General features: G+C 41.0%; 1 protein-coding gene and 1 pseudogene across 1 annotated transcript in view; both read left to right on the top strand.

Moving 5' to 3' along the window:
• The window catches only part of SPATA16 (spermatogenesis associated 16), a 349,005-nt gene that overhangs the window by 300,965 nt on the left and 33,575 nt on the right, over window positions 1–14,465 (top strand). Inside the window, exon 9 of the mRNA XM_056110646.1 lies at window positions 2,569–2,652. Within this exon, the coding sequence (XP_055966621.1) occupies window positions 2,569–2,652 (84 nt within the window). The remainder of the gene's footprint in view (window positions 1–2,568; window positions 2,653–14,465) is intronic.
• Window positions 5,751–6,389, top strand: LOC130019909 (RAD52 motif-containing protein 1-like; annotated as a pseudogene).

Here is a 14,465-nt window from a genome sequence, read left to right as displayed (position 1 = left end):
TATACCCCCCTGCCACCCCTCCCAATCAATGCCTGTGAGGCAGATGAATTCTACCTAACACTCTATCTACTTTGATTATGTTCATTATTTTGACAAAAGATGCACCATTATTGTTTACAGTTTACACCCAACAATCAGAACTGCTGAAAAGGCATTGTGAAATAATTTGTTTTCTACGAGACCCATATGATGTCACGTGTCACTTTTTTCTTTCGCCAGAATTTTGTGATGTAAAAAAACATGGAAAAGAGTTGATTATTTATATTATGTATCATGTTTTTTTTTCTTACACTCCCAGATATGTTAATATAAGATTCTCTTCTGTGGAACAGTGAGGAGGCAAAAGAGTAATTGTGGTGTAGAAAATTAGTCAACTCTACAAAGTAGTCTTAAAAAAATTGTCTTATTCTAACACTTTTCAAGTCACATACACACACACATATAGGCTGCACCAACACCCACACATACATTTTGATTCAACAATTTTATTAGAAGAGAAGATGTACTGAAGTGTCTTTTTAAAAAAAAAAACTGAATTGACTGGGTAATTCTAATCTCAAAACCACAGAGCCAGTCTAATCTCAAAAACACAAAATCAGTTGAATGAATATCCCACAGAAACAATCTTCAAGCAGAATATATTATGACCACAATTAATGTTAGATATAATGCATCCTCATATGAAAAAACAATTATAGACTGTGTGCTGGCCTTTCAAGAAAAGGTAAAAATACTCCATAAGGCATGCTAATATGTTATAGGGAAAAGCTCTTTACTAGAGGCTATAATTGAAGAGAGCTAAAACTAATTATAGACTTGAATTGAATTCACATAGAGCAAGGAAGAGAACAGCCAAACTGATCACCTGTAATTTTCAGATAACTAAAGGAACTTTCCCTCTTTGAGCTTTTAAAGTTGTAACAAATTAACCAATCAATAAATGAACTGCCAACATTTATAATGTTCACTGGAACCTGTTAAAAGGTATTAAATAAATACCAATATTCAGAGTAATTATATAAAATGAACTGACTAGTCAAACACAAAACTATGCAGAGTACATATTAAGGCTTTTTAAAAGTCCATTAATAAAGAAATTATTGAGTCAAAACTGACAATAAACATTGGATATCTTTATGATTGTGTGCAGAGAAATGCCTTTGAAAAAAACTTTATTTTCCATTCACAGAACACTCAGTTTAGTGGCATGGAGCTTTCAAAAAGCATATCTTAGTCAATTTTAAATGATTAATGCTCCTCTAAGATGATAGGAAACAAGAAAATATTAATTTAGGAACAATGTTGGAACAATGTTGATCCTGTCTTCATGAAAAACATATTCAGGATTAAGTTTCCTAGCCACACATCTGCAGCTTTTATTTTTCCTGAAAATACTTATATTTTTTAAATGCATACAAAAGACACTAAATCAGCTCTACTGACACCTTTTAGTAAAAACTATTGGCAAGAGATAAAATAGTGCAGAGTTCCACTATTTGAAACCCTATATACAATCATGGGACATTTTCATTATTTAAATACCTACCAGAAAAAAATTGAAATGGATTTGCCTAAGCATGTATATAACAGCTATTTTAGAATTATGTTATCTGCAAGATATTATCAGCTAAAGTAACATATTGTACTTTCCAGATTTCAAGTATGGGTTAACCTAGAAAGTAAATCCCAGTTAAATACCTTGCAAGGTGCTAGATAAACAGTGACTGCTCAATAAGAAGAGTTTGAGTGACTCAACTCTGCCCACCCGCTTACCTCCTTAAGCTCTGCAATAGCAAAAGTGCAGGAAAATTATACTGTTTGATGACACAGTGAACTGAAATGGCATTTGTTCTCTTTAAAGCACTTTCTTTTTAACTTTAAATATTCATGGCTTGACATGGCTTTCTTCGAAGCCACAAAATGCCTTGGATTTATAAGATTATTTTAAATTGGAATATGACAGTTGGGGCAAAAGGAAGAATTTTTGACACTTAAATTTCTTGGTATTAATTTTTAAAACTTACATTTCACAAATAAACTAAATGCAGTTTACTAAAAAGTAAACTTGGTGATTCTGAATTTTTTGAAAGAATAGTAAAAGAATATAAATGAGCTAGATTCTTTAAGAGGTAATAAAACAGCACAATTTTAGTATTGTCCTCTGGTGAGCTTTTGCATAATGCCTGGAATTATGATACATTAGCCTCGGGAGAAAAATACTAAAATGCATTCATGTACTACATGCCATTTCCTGAGAGAATTAACCACCGGCTTCATTCTTTATAGCCTAAATCTGTTTTTACAAAACATCAGCAGTTACTACATTAAAACCTATATGTTTCCTACAAATTTGCAGGAAGAGTCTTTTCATTGTTTCCATATTTTATATCTGCAATAATACGTGGTAATGACTGAAGCAGAGATGAGGTGGCAGTGTTCGTCGTCAGAAAGATGAGTAATAAAATCATCAGCGTACAAATGATTTTTTAATTAGGTTTTAATCTGTGTATTTAGAGAAGTTATTTCTGTGTGAATTCCACACTGATAATTTTTATCTTGGCACCACAGCTGCAGTCGCTAATGGCAGATGCTATGGACACCCTTGAAGGAAGAAGAGACGATAAGGAACGTGTTTGGAATACAATCCAGAAGGTAAAACTTTCGAAGCTGAAGGGAAAAGACATATTATTCTCAGAGAGAAACGTCCCTCATGGGTCAAACCTATTTAGAAGATAAAAAGGAAAGTTCTCGGGGTGATTTTAGCGGTTGTTTTCTTGTTTTAATGAATGCCGCTCTCTTTCTCGACGTATAGTCAAACTCATATGGATTTATTTCATCTCTCAGGTCTGCTTTATTCCAAGCATTTGTGTCATCTCCTTTCATGGATTTCCTTGTGGTGCTCATTTCAGTCTCCTGTTTCCATTATCTACTTCTTCATTATTGGCTGTCAGAGATTATTGTGAAGCCCTTTCATCTGTGTTTGAGTTCACTCCCCAACCTTTACCCCAGTTTTCTTGTCACATAAGAAGTGATGTCTCCGTTTCAGGGAACCTCTTAAACATTAACACACTGATATTCTGGGGGGTGGGGGAGTCCTAGCAGCCTGGATGGTAGCAGCAGCCTTACTTCTCTTCATTGGCCACCAGAGTTTCAATAAACCCTCTCCGTGACAAACTCAAGAGACGAGTGCTACGCTGACAGCAGAGGAATGATGTTGAGTCTCCGGATTAGCTAAAGGTAGTAAATTCTGGCCAATCTTCTCTGCACACAATCTTCTATCGCAAGAATCCACAATGGGGCAAACTGGAATCAGGAGATACGCTGAGAGGGAGAAACCCAAGAAGCTTTCAGTTTAGAAATAACATTCAGGAAGGAAGCGAATGTCTGGGTGGAGGGTGTGGTGCTGGATTAGTTCACGTATGAAATTCTGCTAAGAATAGTTTTTGTACCATGGTACCCAGAATAAAAATCAATACAATTTTAAGGCCATTTTTAAAAATAGCAGCCATAGGATTCTGGCATATCTGAAGAAACATGTACCTTCTACAATCTATTCAGAGTCCCTCCCCATGATGAATGCATAAAAGAGAAAGCAACTGAATTCAGCACGTTTTTACTGAATATTGCGTGGACAACAATAGGTCAAAATTGCTCCAGCCCCTCTCAGAGAGCCCGGCAAGCTACCGAGAGTATCTCGCCCGCACAGCAAGCCTGGCAAGCTCCCCGTGACGTATTCGATATGCCAAAAACAGTAACAAGTCTCACAATTTGTTGTGAGACGTTACTGATGCCGGCTCGAGCAAATCGATGAACAACGGGGGGGGGGGGGGGGGGGGGGGGCAGTGCTACAGTGCTACAGTGCTTACTGGATATCTGCTCTGCCAAAAAGAACAGGAAATGTTGGGGCCGAATAAAGTGCACAGGTTTGGGATCCTGCTTGCATGACTCTGGTTTGAATCCTTGGTACCACAGACAATCCCCTGAGCATCACCAGGGATCACTCCTCAACACTTTATGGTGGGTACAAGCCCTCCCCTTCTTCCCTGCCCCACCCTTACAAAATTTTAAAAAAGTGAAAAGAACAGGAGATGTGAAGGATATGCAGCTGAACAAGATAAATATACAGCCCATGCTATACCATCTAGGAAGACAGGCAGTCATTGAAGAACTTCTTATAAGTTAATTAAATATTACATGTTCTTAAAAAGTGGATTGGTGGAATAAGTGAGATAGTATAGCAGGCGGGCTGCTTGTCTTGGTTTGGTGCTTGGCACCACAGCCCTGCCAGGAGTGATCCCTGAGTGCAATGAAGGAGGAAATCCTGAGCACCATTGGGTGTGACCTCAAAACCAAAAAAATTGTGAATGGAAGCAGAGGAGATAGGATAGTGAGTTAGGTGCTTGCTTTGTGTGTATCTGGCCTCGTCTGAGCCCCAGAATGCCATATGGTCCTCAGAGCACCACCAGGAGAGATCCCTAAGCAAAGAACCTTAAGTATTCCCTGAGCAGAGCCAGGTACGACCCAAAACAAACAAAGTGGATATTCAAAAAATCTATGGAAGTCAGCAGTGTCATATAGTCTGATCTGGGAGGTTTAAAAATCCATCTTGGAGAAAGTGATATTTATACAATACTTAAAGGAGATATAACAGTTAATGAGCTGAAAATGGAGATTTCTAAACAAAGGAAATAGCTGGTACCAAGAATGCAAAGAAATGACAGCATATTTGAAAAACGAAGGAGCAAGAAACATTCTTCAAAAATGAAGTGCAGAGGCAGAAAACAAATCATACAGTGACTCCTAAATTAATAAAGTAGTAAGCTGTTATAAATTAACTATAAGTTGGTATGGGCTAGAATGTTTCTGGAACTGTTAACTGAAAAGGTTTTTGAGACTTCTTAGAAGTGTCATGAAGAGACGAAACAGAGGAGTAAGCAGTCACTTGCATTCCCATGGCTTGACTTTCTCAGGAAGACATAGAAAAAGGTGGAGTGCTATGGATGAATAAGAAATTAGGAGTCAGGTTTATATGCCTTTTTACAGCATATGGGAATTTAGAGAATAGAAAAAAGATATTTGATTTGAGCCATTTAGCCAGGGGATAGGGAGAGATGAGCTGTGGTCATTTGCTACTACAGAAGGAAACTGTCAGTATCATCTTTTTATTAAGAACAAAAAGTGCACCAGAGTCCAGTTGAAAAAGACAAACTGTAGCAGATTATTTGGAGAAGAAATTTAATATAAAGAATAATAAACCTTGGGCTGGAGAGATAGCACAGCGGGTAGGGCGTTTGCCTTGCACGCGGCCGACCCGGGTTCGATTCCCAGCATCCCCTATGGTCCCCTCTGAGCACCACCAGGAGTAACTCCTGAGTGCAGAGCCAGGAGGAGTAACTCCTGTGCATTGCTGGGTGTAACCCCCCCCCAAAAAGCAATAAATAAATGAAGAATAATAAACCAAGTATGTAATTGTTCACTAAATTTTTTAAAGCAGAGGAGATGCTCTTCTTTGTCAAAAAAAGGAAGCAGTTAAAGGAAACATCTACCACCACTTAGGACTCGGGGATCAGAGAAGAGGTAATGAAGTGGTAATAACATAAATTCCAGGTAATAAGCCTGGAATGAGGAGCAGGACTGCCAGTGGGTCAATACTCATAGCTTTGACAGGAGGTGCTGTTCAGCTGCTGTTCGTGTCTCTGAACTTGGCGGTCTTGAAGGGCTGGGACCCAGATTTCTGACTAGGCTTCTAATCCACTGGCACGGCTCACTCAGCCCAACATGCCTGTGACCCGCAGCCGCTCTTCCAGTCCTGTCCACTGAAGGTCCATCTCAAGCAGACACAAAGCAGTTCAACATCAGACACTTGCCCTAAACAGCTCCCAATGCCAAGAACTGGCAAACTACTACTTTGGTTTTAATGGATGCTTTAGAAGGATTGTCAAGCTTCAGGATCTTTCTGACTTTGAAGAAAGGGAAAAAGGAGAGATTGTGGCACCACTTCAGAAGCAAAGGTAAAGTTCTTCTGTGCTTTTGAGGCGGTCTTGCCATCCTGGGAGCACAACAGCCCTGGAGGTGGTCTAGTCAGGGATATTTTGGATAAACTGGAAGGACCATTGTCATTCCTTAGGAAAAGGAAGACGACTCTGAAGTTGGCTCTTCAAAAGGCTGTGTCAGGTGCATTTCAGAAACTGTGCATTGTGGTTTTAGAAAGTGGTCACATAGCTGTGGAATATGGGCCTTTGGAGGAGCTCACTGATGCCAGAACCGAAGAACTACAGGATTTAATTCAAATCAGCTCCTTTTCTGGGAAGCAGGATGGCCAAGGGAGGAAGAATGCCTCTCGGATTTCAGTTGTGAAGGAAGAACCAAGACCACAACAACTGGACTAGGACCGTTGAATTTGCCACGCGCCCAGCCCTGGGACACGCTGTTCCTTCCCCCCACCCCACCCCGAGCTCAGCCCAGTCCTGTTTGCCTGGCAGGGGCGGGGAGGGGAGGCTGGGGGCGGGGGGCGGGCAAGAGGACCTGATAGGTGCCTTAGCGGGAAGAAGGAACGCCTGGGTCCTGCTGGTTATGCGGAGCTGGCTCCGCCTGACCCAATAAAGGCGGCATAAAGGTGCTGTGGGGGAGGGGCGCTCCGTTGCTAAGTTAGACCGTTAGATCACTGGGCTGACGTAACGGTGCTGTCATAACGGCTCAGCTCCCCTCAGGGGATGCCCTACTGGCCTGGATCGCAGGACCTCGGAGCCTCCGCATGTCCCGTCTGGGCTGCTTCTCTGGGTCCTGCGTCTCTTCACCTGGCGTACAAGGTGGCTGCTGATGCAGGGAGCTCAGCGCCCCAGTGGGTCCTGCACCCAGTCCAGCAGAGTCCTGCGTCCAGTCCAGCTGACTTTCGAGTCCTGGCCTTCGTACTCCTCTGATCTTCCACTTGAATCGCCCCATGCCCTTGAACTCCGGGTGAGCCAGGGGACTTTCATCACCCGCATACCTGGACTGCTGTCCAGCTGTTGATCTCCCCTCGGAGTTTGCCTAAGACTTTGGTTCCTGCCCTGGATGGGGATTCAGGTAAAATGTAGCCCTCTGGGTCACATCGATTCCACACCAGTGTTTGAATGACAGGCTGGCAACACATCAGAGGCTCCCAGTTGATGGATCGAATGATAGTTTGGACTTTAGCTCTGCCTCCTAGAAGGAAAAGTACAATTCAGCCTGTAGGTCCAGATTAACCTGAAAATCAGTCACTTGAAATGCCTGCTCCATCTCTAGATGGACAGAATCCAAAACTACTAAAATTCATTATTTCACCTGAAAACCAGAAGAAGGGTCTACTCGGCCATCACCATGCTGCCGAAGTTGTTGGAATCACGAATTACGACCATCCTGTTATTCGTTGACTGCCTCGAGCAGGCCCCAGTAACTTCTCTTTCATCTTAGCCCTGAGATTTTTAAGAAAGTGCTATATTCAAGGCTCTTTAGGAGAATGAGATCCATCATTAAAGTTGGGTTGGAACTCCTAAAAATCTCCTAAAAATCAAAAAACTCCTAAAAATCAAAACTCCCAAAGTTGTTGGAACTCCTAAAAATCCTGAGACTTCATCGTCTACCACAACAGATACAGGATGAATATTTAGATTACAGTATGGATATCTTCTCCCGAGGGGAGTGAACCTTTGAATGTACTAGGAGATTCAGAGCAACATTCTGAATCTCTCATGAGATTGAATCCTTTTCACCCCAGTCTCAGCATCCAGAACGCTTAGAAGAGATAGAATTAGCTTCACTTTATGACTCTGGAAGCTGAAGTTTCAGCAAGCACACAACAGAGCCCAGCTGCACTCCCAGGATCTCCAGAGGAATCAAAACCTTCTTTAGTTCAGGAGCTAAACTGAATCTAAGATGCAGATTTGCTGTCAAGTACCCCCTGAAGAGGGTGATACTGCTTCAGTTCTGCCAGAAGCCCTAGTTCAGCCTAGACTGGCTGCTGAGGAAAGGGGATCTTCAGTGCCTCAGGAGGTGGAAGCTCAGCTTTCAGAATCAAATCTGGAACTTGTACTTCAGTCTTTACAATATAATCAGGAAAACTAACTGTCCCCAATCCAGAAAGAAGTTAATATTTCAAATATATCTACTGTCACTGTCAAACCTGGCTATCTGCAGATTACCAGAACTCCAAGGGTCACCAGTAAAGGTGAAACTTCAACCCAGCCAGAAACCCAGACAGAAATCTAACTCATGCTGCAGAGAGCCTTGAAGAGAATAAAGAATCTCTAGCCCAACAGGAGGCCCAGTTTCAGCCTCTAGAGAACCCCTAGGGTAACTCTGCCATCCAGCAGGATACAGTGGCTCAAGTTCCAGAGATCCCTGAGGTGACTGAATCAGTCCAGCAGGAACCCCTAGCTCAGCCTCCTGAATCTTCTATGGAATTTGAAGCTCAGCCATTTCTGCATCCTGAGGAAAATGTTGCATCTCCAAGTCAGAAGGAAGCTCCACGCTTAAACTTGCCCCCATGTCACTGCTAAACTTTGGGTGTGACCTTTTCCATATTTTCAGAAGTCAGTAATGACACTGAACCTTCTCCATTGCCACAGGAGGCCCTGGATTAGCCTTCTAAGCCATCCAAGGAATCTGTCACTCATCCGTTTCTGAATCCCGAAGAAAATACTCCATCTCCAAGTCAGAATGATGCTCCAAGCTTAAATTTGCCCTATGTCACTGCTAAACCTATGAGTATGACATGTACCACAACTGCAGAGGTCAATAATGAGGTTGAATCTTCAGTCTGCAGGAGGCCCTCAGGAGCCTCCTGAGCCATCTGAGGAATCTGTCACTCAACCATTTCTGCATTCTGAAGAAAATGTTCCATCTCCAAGTCAGAACTAAGCTCTATGCTTAAATTTGCTCCATGTCACTGCTAAACCTATGGGTCTGACAGTTACTGTAACTACATAGCACAATAATGAGGTCGAACCTTCTTCATTACAGCAGGAGGTCCAGGCTCAAACTCTGTATCTTATATGGTCCATAAGGTGCCAGCATGGCCTCCAGAGCCGTATGGGGAGATTGGAGCTAAAACATTAGGCCTTCCTGAAAATGTGTCATTGTGGACACACAACCAAATCTCAGACCCGAGCAATTTGCTGCAGAGATGGCTCCAGACTTTGCAATAGGTCACTTTCGCCAGGCCACTCAAGATTGGGGCAAGTGCCATCCCTCTGCCTGCCCCCTAGGAATCCTGGTGACCACCGTCTTCTAGAACTCAGCAAAAAGCTCAGTATGGGGTGGCAGTGGTGCAAATGCCAGGCCTCACAGGACAGGGGAGGAGTCGGCCCTTCTCCTTCCCTCTGCCCCGGTGGGACTCTGAGATGATGCCCAAATATGGCCATCATCTACTTAAGCTCCCACATGGCTATGATCCAGAGACACACATATGAATCTCGGACCCAAGCCACTTGCTGCAGTGATCTCTCCAGACCCTATTTATTAAAATTTTAGAATTCCTAGAGCAACATTATATTGTATCCATAACAAGTAATACAAAGCAAAGTTGTCTAGCATTGCCTTTTCGCCAGGTATGAGTGGTGATGGGACTGGTCTATAAATATTGAAGAGAGAGTATTGTGCAAATTTTCTGCCACACAGGTAGGGGTAGGTGTGGAATGATGGGGGTCGGAGGACGTAATACTGGAGATTTTGGTGGTGGAAAACGTGCACTGGTGAAGGGATGGGTGTTTGATGATTGTATGATCGACGCTCAATCATGAAAGTTTTGTTACTGTACTTCATGGTGAATCAATACAAAAGGGCCGGGGGGAAAAGAATAGACATTTCTCAAGCAAACAGGTGTGCTGAAAAGTTGCTTGCAGGGAACCAAAGCAGAGACAGCAGCAAAAAATCTACAAATCCCTCCTGTTCTCTTTGTCCTTGCAGTTTCTCTCTGTTGCCCCCTGTTGACAATGACCAACCTCTGGCAAAACAGAAATCCATTGCCCCAGGATCACAAAGCTAATTATAGAAGTGGAGATATGGAATTGAGGGACTATCAGCTGATTATTAATAGGCACTAATGTGCTTTGAATTTGGATTTCTGATGAGAGCAAGGGCCTGGAGCTCTGGATAAAAAAAAAAAGAGATGGAATCATTGGCAAATAAGTGTTAACTAGACCATTTATGAAGATGAATGACTGAGAAAGAGCATAAAATAAGAGAAGTGAGGCTTGAGAAGCACGTTTCAAACACAGTGGGAGTACCCTACAACAAACAATAAAGAACAGTAAAAGGGGTTTTAGAATAGAAATTAAATCCATGTTGATGAGAGTCAAGCTGCTAGTCAAATAACTGTTGAGTAAAGAAATTGGGAAGGGACCAGAGAGTGCAGGTAGTACATTTGCTTTCCCCATGGTTGGCCTGGGTTTGATTCCTGACACCACATATGGTCCACTGAGCACCAGCAAATGTAGTCCCCCAAAAATATATGAATAAATGAGAAAAAATTAAAGATAAATTTTATTATTAAAAACAAAGTTTAGCAAACTACAAAATGCATGTCAAACAGGCCAAACATTTTTATACTGAAATTTATTTCAAATAGCTATTTCATTCATTTATATATCCCCAATTGCCTTGTCCAGGCCAATTAAAACAAAGACCTAAAATATTTACTATCTGATGCCATCAGGAAATGTTTGATTTTGGTTTTTTTCCCCCTCAATTTGCATTTGTATTTTAAACACTTGTTTAGAGATAAGAATAAAACAACTCAACTATCTAGTTCTAAAGTTTCAAGGGCCAGCCAGAAAGAAGAAAGAGAACGACTGAATTTGTCTATAACCTAGCTATATCATACACCTATATCACCAATTCCACTTTACCTTAAACTGAAGTTTTTGATCATCATGCTCCTAAGATCACTTAAGCCCATAGTTTCTCACTTTGCTCCTAAAGCAGTTATTTATAGTTACAAATCACCCCAAATATAGGCGCTTAGAAAAATTCAATATTTTATGATTGTGTGAAATTGCTGAACTCAGCTCACTGGTTCTTGGTCAGTGTTTCTCATGCAAATTAGTCAGATGCCTTCTACGCCTGGAGTTAGAATCAACTGAAGGCTCCATGCCAAAATGGCTCCACTCCAAAATGGCTCACTCCCATAACTGAGAGTTGAGACTAATCAACTGAGACAGTTGACTAGTGTGCTTCAATATGGCCTCTCCATGTGAATGAGACTGGATTCCAAGAGAAGGTATTTCAAGAGAAAGGATACAGAAACCATCAGTCACCAAAAGGGTAGGCCCAGAATTGCGATGATAGTTTCCACCATTGCCTATTAATTAAAAGGATCACAAGCCACCCCAGACTCCTAGGGTAAGAGGAAAAGATTCCTCTGCTCCATGGAAGAGTGATAGAATGTAATGGTGATGACTTTCTTGTGGACTAGCTCCAGCAGCAGAGCTGTGGTTCTGTGTCCCAGGTTGGAAAAACATTCCTACCGTAAGCAAGCGGAAGTCTGGAGGCTAGAATAATGTCAAGATTTCCAAGACCTCTGAGACTAGAGCACTGCAGAGCCACTCCACCCAACCACTGGGTATCTACAAAACTAAACTGGTAAGCAGCCAATCTTTCCAAATTAAAAGCCCTGGTAATGACCCTCACTTTCTAAATAGAAGCTCCTAAGAGGTCTTTAGGAAAATGTGAATGGGAAAGAACAGGGTGCCAAATTTTCCTCAAGGGCTTTTAATTTGGTTAATGTGACTCTACAAAGGATGATCGTATCACTTTTAGACAATTCCGGTAGCAAGTAAGTAATTTCCTTTTACTGCTACAGAGTTAATTTGCATGTGCAAAAAAAAATAATTAAAAAAAAACTAATTGTACAAGCTACACTATGTTCTGAGCCCACTAGAAGTTGATATCAGCATCACCACCTCTGAGATCTGTTATCTGTAATAGAAACAGCTGTTGTACCTAATGAAAACACTTGAAATTTTCATCTGAAGCAGCAGAATTATAGCAGTACCTCCTAGTTGTGTAGAGTTAAAGGGTCTGTCAGAATACCCATTACCTAACACAATTTTCAGGGTTTCACTTTGTTATAGGTCTATAAAAAGTCTATCAAGATGAAATCTGATTCATGATACTGACCCACTGTCTCTAGTTTTTCTTTGAGATTTTTGTAAGAATTGTAACTCCCCACCCCCTGATAAGGAATGAAATAGTTATTTCCCAATTCACCAGGTACAAAACATTTATTGAATTTTAAGAGAGTGAAACTTTTGGTTTGACCGTATGGTATATTTATTTTCTAGTAATTAACTGAAGAAAGATAGCCATATTGGTTTAACTACACAAATATGGAAATATGTAGGGTATGTTCTAGAAAAGGAAACTTTTTTTTCAAATGGTTTTTGGGACACAGCAAGCAGTACTCAGGAGTTACTTCTGGGTTGGCTCAGGAGGGACCATGTGGCTTCCAGACACCAAACCCAGGTCAGCAATGTGCAAAGCAAACAACCTATTCTCTTTACTACTGTCCTGACCCCAGAAAAGGTAAATTTTCTTATTTTGAAAAGTTCCATCTCATACCAAGAGTCTTTAAGAGTATCACACTTGCTGAGTTTCATTAATTTAAAAAAATCTGAGACAATACCTTTTGAATATCTCACAGGTCTTCATTTATTAATCATTTCCTGGGTACCTCCTTTGGGTCAGAAACCACATCATTGGAGATAGTCAGGAAAAAATAGTACTCCCTATTGCATGAATTCTACTAGAGAATAGGCAACACATCAATTTTTATACATTGAATGTTTGATAGGTAAAAGCATAAAGGAATCAGGAAAATAAAATGAAAAGGGCCAGATAACTGCAACCACAATAGAACTGTCAGGGCAGAATTCATTGAACAAAAATGGGGGATCAGAGGGAGAGAATAAGAAGGAACTATGAAAATGTTTGGCAAAAAGCATTTCCAGTTTGCTTTATGCAATACTCTGAGATAAGCTTATGTCTGGAATGTACAATGGGACTGCAAGGAGGGCAGGGTGAGTCATCTAGAATAAAGAAAAGGAGCAGATAACGTGAGAGAAGAGAGACTGCTTTGCCAAATGAGAAAACCAAAACTCTGAACCTACTGAGTTGAGAATATATTGAAGGAGAGGGCAAGGACAGCAGCAGGAGACCAGCCATTCCATCGCTATAATGATACCAGTGAGTAATTACGGTAGTTTGAATCCAAGGTTGGAGGACTTCAACCTGAGCGTAGGTATTGCTAGTGGATGTGAGAAGTGGTGAGATTCAGTCTTCTAGTCTATAAACAAACGCTCTTCTTCTATAAGAGCCTAGTCTAGTAAAATTAGCAATCCAAAAGCCTGAATTATATCACAAGCCATTTCCTATCTCTGGGCCTCAGTTTTCTCATCTGTTAAAACACTGATTGAATTAGTGTATTCTAAATTGGTCTCAGTTGTCAGTAAATGGGTCTTTTGGAAGCCAACTCGCCACAGTGAGATTAAGAGTTAATGTGTACTGAGCTTTTAAAATGTGCCAATACATTCTATTTATTCCACATAACAGCAACTAAGAAATGGTTAGTATATTTATTAAAGAGACGTTTAGAAATTTGCCTAAAATCACAAAATCAGTAAATGACGGAGTCAATATCTGACCTGAATCTAGAGCTGAACTCTTTGTAGATAAAAATTTAAGTTTGGTGCTACCTGTGCACCCCCCCCCCCAAAAAAAAGGCTGACTGCTACACGTTGTTTTGTGTGTGCGCGGCTGAGAATTCAGGTGTGAAACCAACTGTAAAATGTCAGTGACCTCCAGCCAAAGTCAAATTTTTTCCATAAAATTGTCCAGTTTTTCCTTACTTCGTAAAATTAAAGTTTTTTCATTTGAGTCAAATTGTCACTAAAGAAGTCTTTGGTTTATTCTGCCATTGCAATCACCTCAACAGGATCCTTCTCTCTTCTTCTTCTTTACCTTTCTATAGCCAGGAAAAAAGTTGGGTCTAAATCTGAAAATTTATTACCAGGAAAAATGAATTCATGAAATTTACTTAAAAGTGGATGGAAACAGAGAGTATTATGCTGAGTGAAATAAATCAGAAGGAGAGGTGCAGAGATAGAATGACTGCCTTCATTTGTGGGAAGTAAAAAAAATACAGCATGAGACTAACATTCAAGGATATTAGAAACAAGGGCCAGGAGGACTGGTCCCTGGTAGAAAGTTGCCACAAATAGAGTGGGTAGGAGGGCAGTTAGGATAGAGAAGGAATCATTATGATAATGATAGTTGGAAATGATCGTCCTGGACAAGAACTGAGTGCTGAAGGGGGGTAAAGAGACATACATGAAAACCTTTCAGTACCTGTATTGAAAACCATAAAGCCCAAAGAGAGAAAGAGAAAAAGAGAAGTGGAAGGAAAACTGGGGACATTGGTGGTGAAAAATGTACAGTGGTGAAGGGAA

Source organism: Sorex fumeus, unplaced genomic scaffold, assembly GCF_029834395.1.
Source record: "Sorex fumeus unplaced genomic scaffold, SorFum_2.1 ptg000010l, whole genome shotgun sequence".
NCBI lineage: Eukaryota > Metazoa > Chordata > Mammalia > Eulipotyphla > Soricidae > Sorex > Sorex fumeus.
This window is presented reverse-complemented; position numbering and strand designations above follow the sequence as displayed.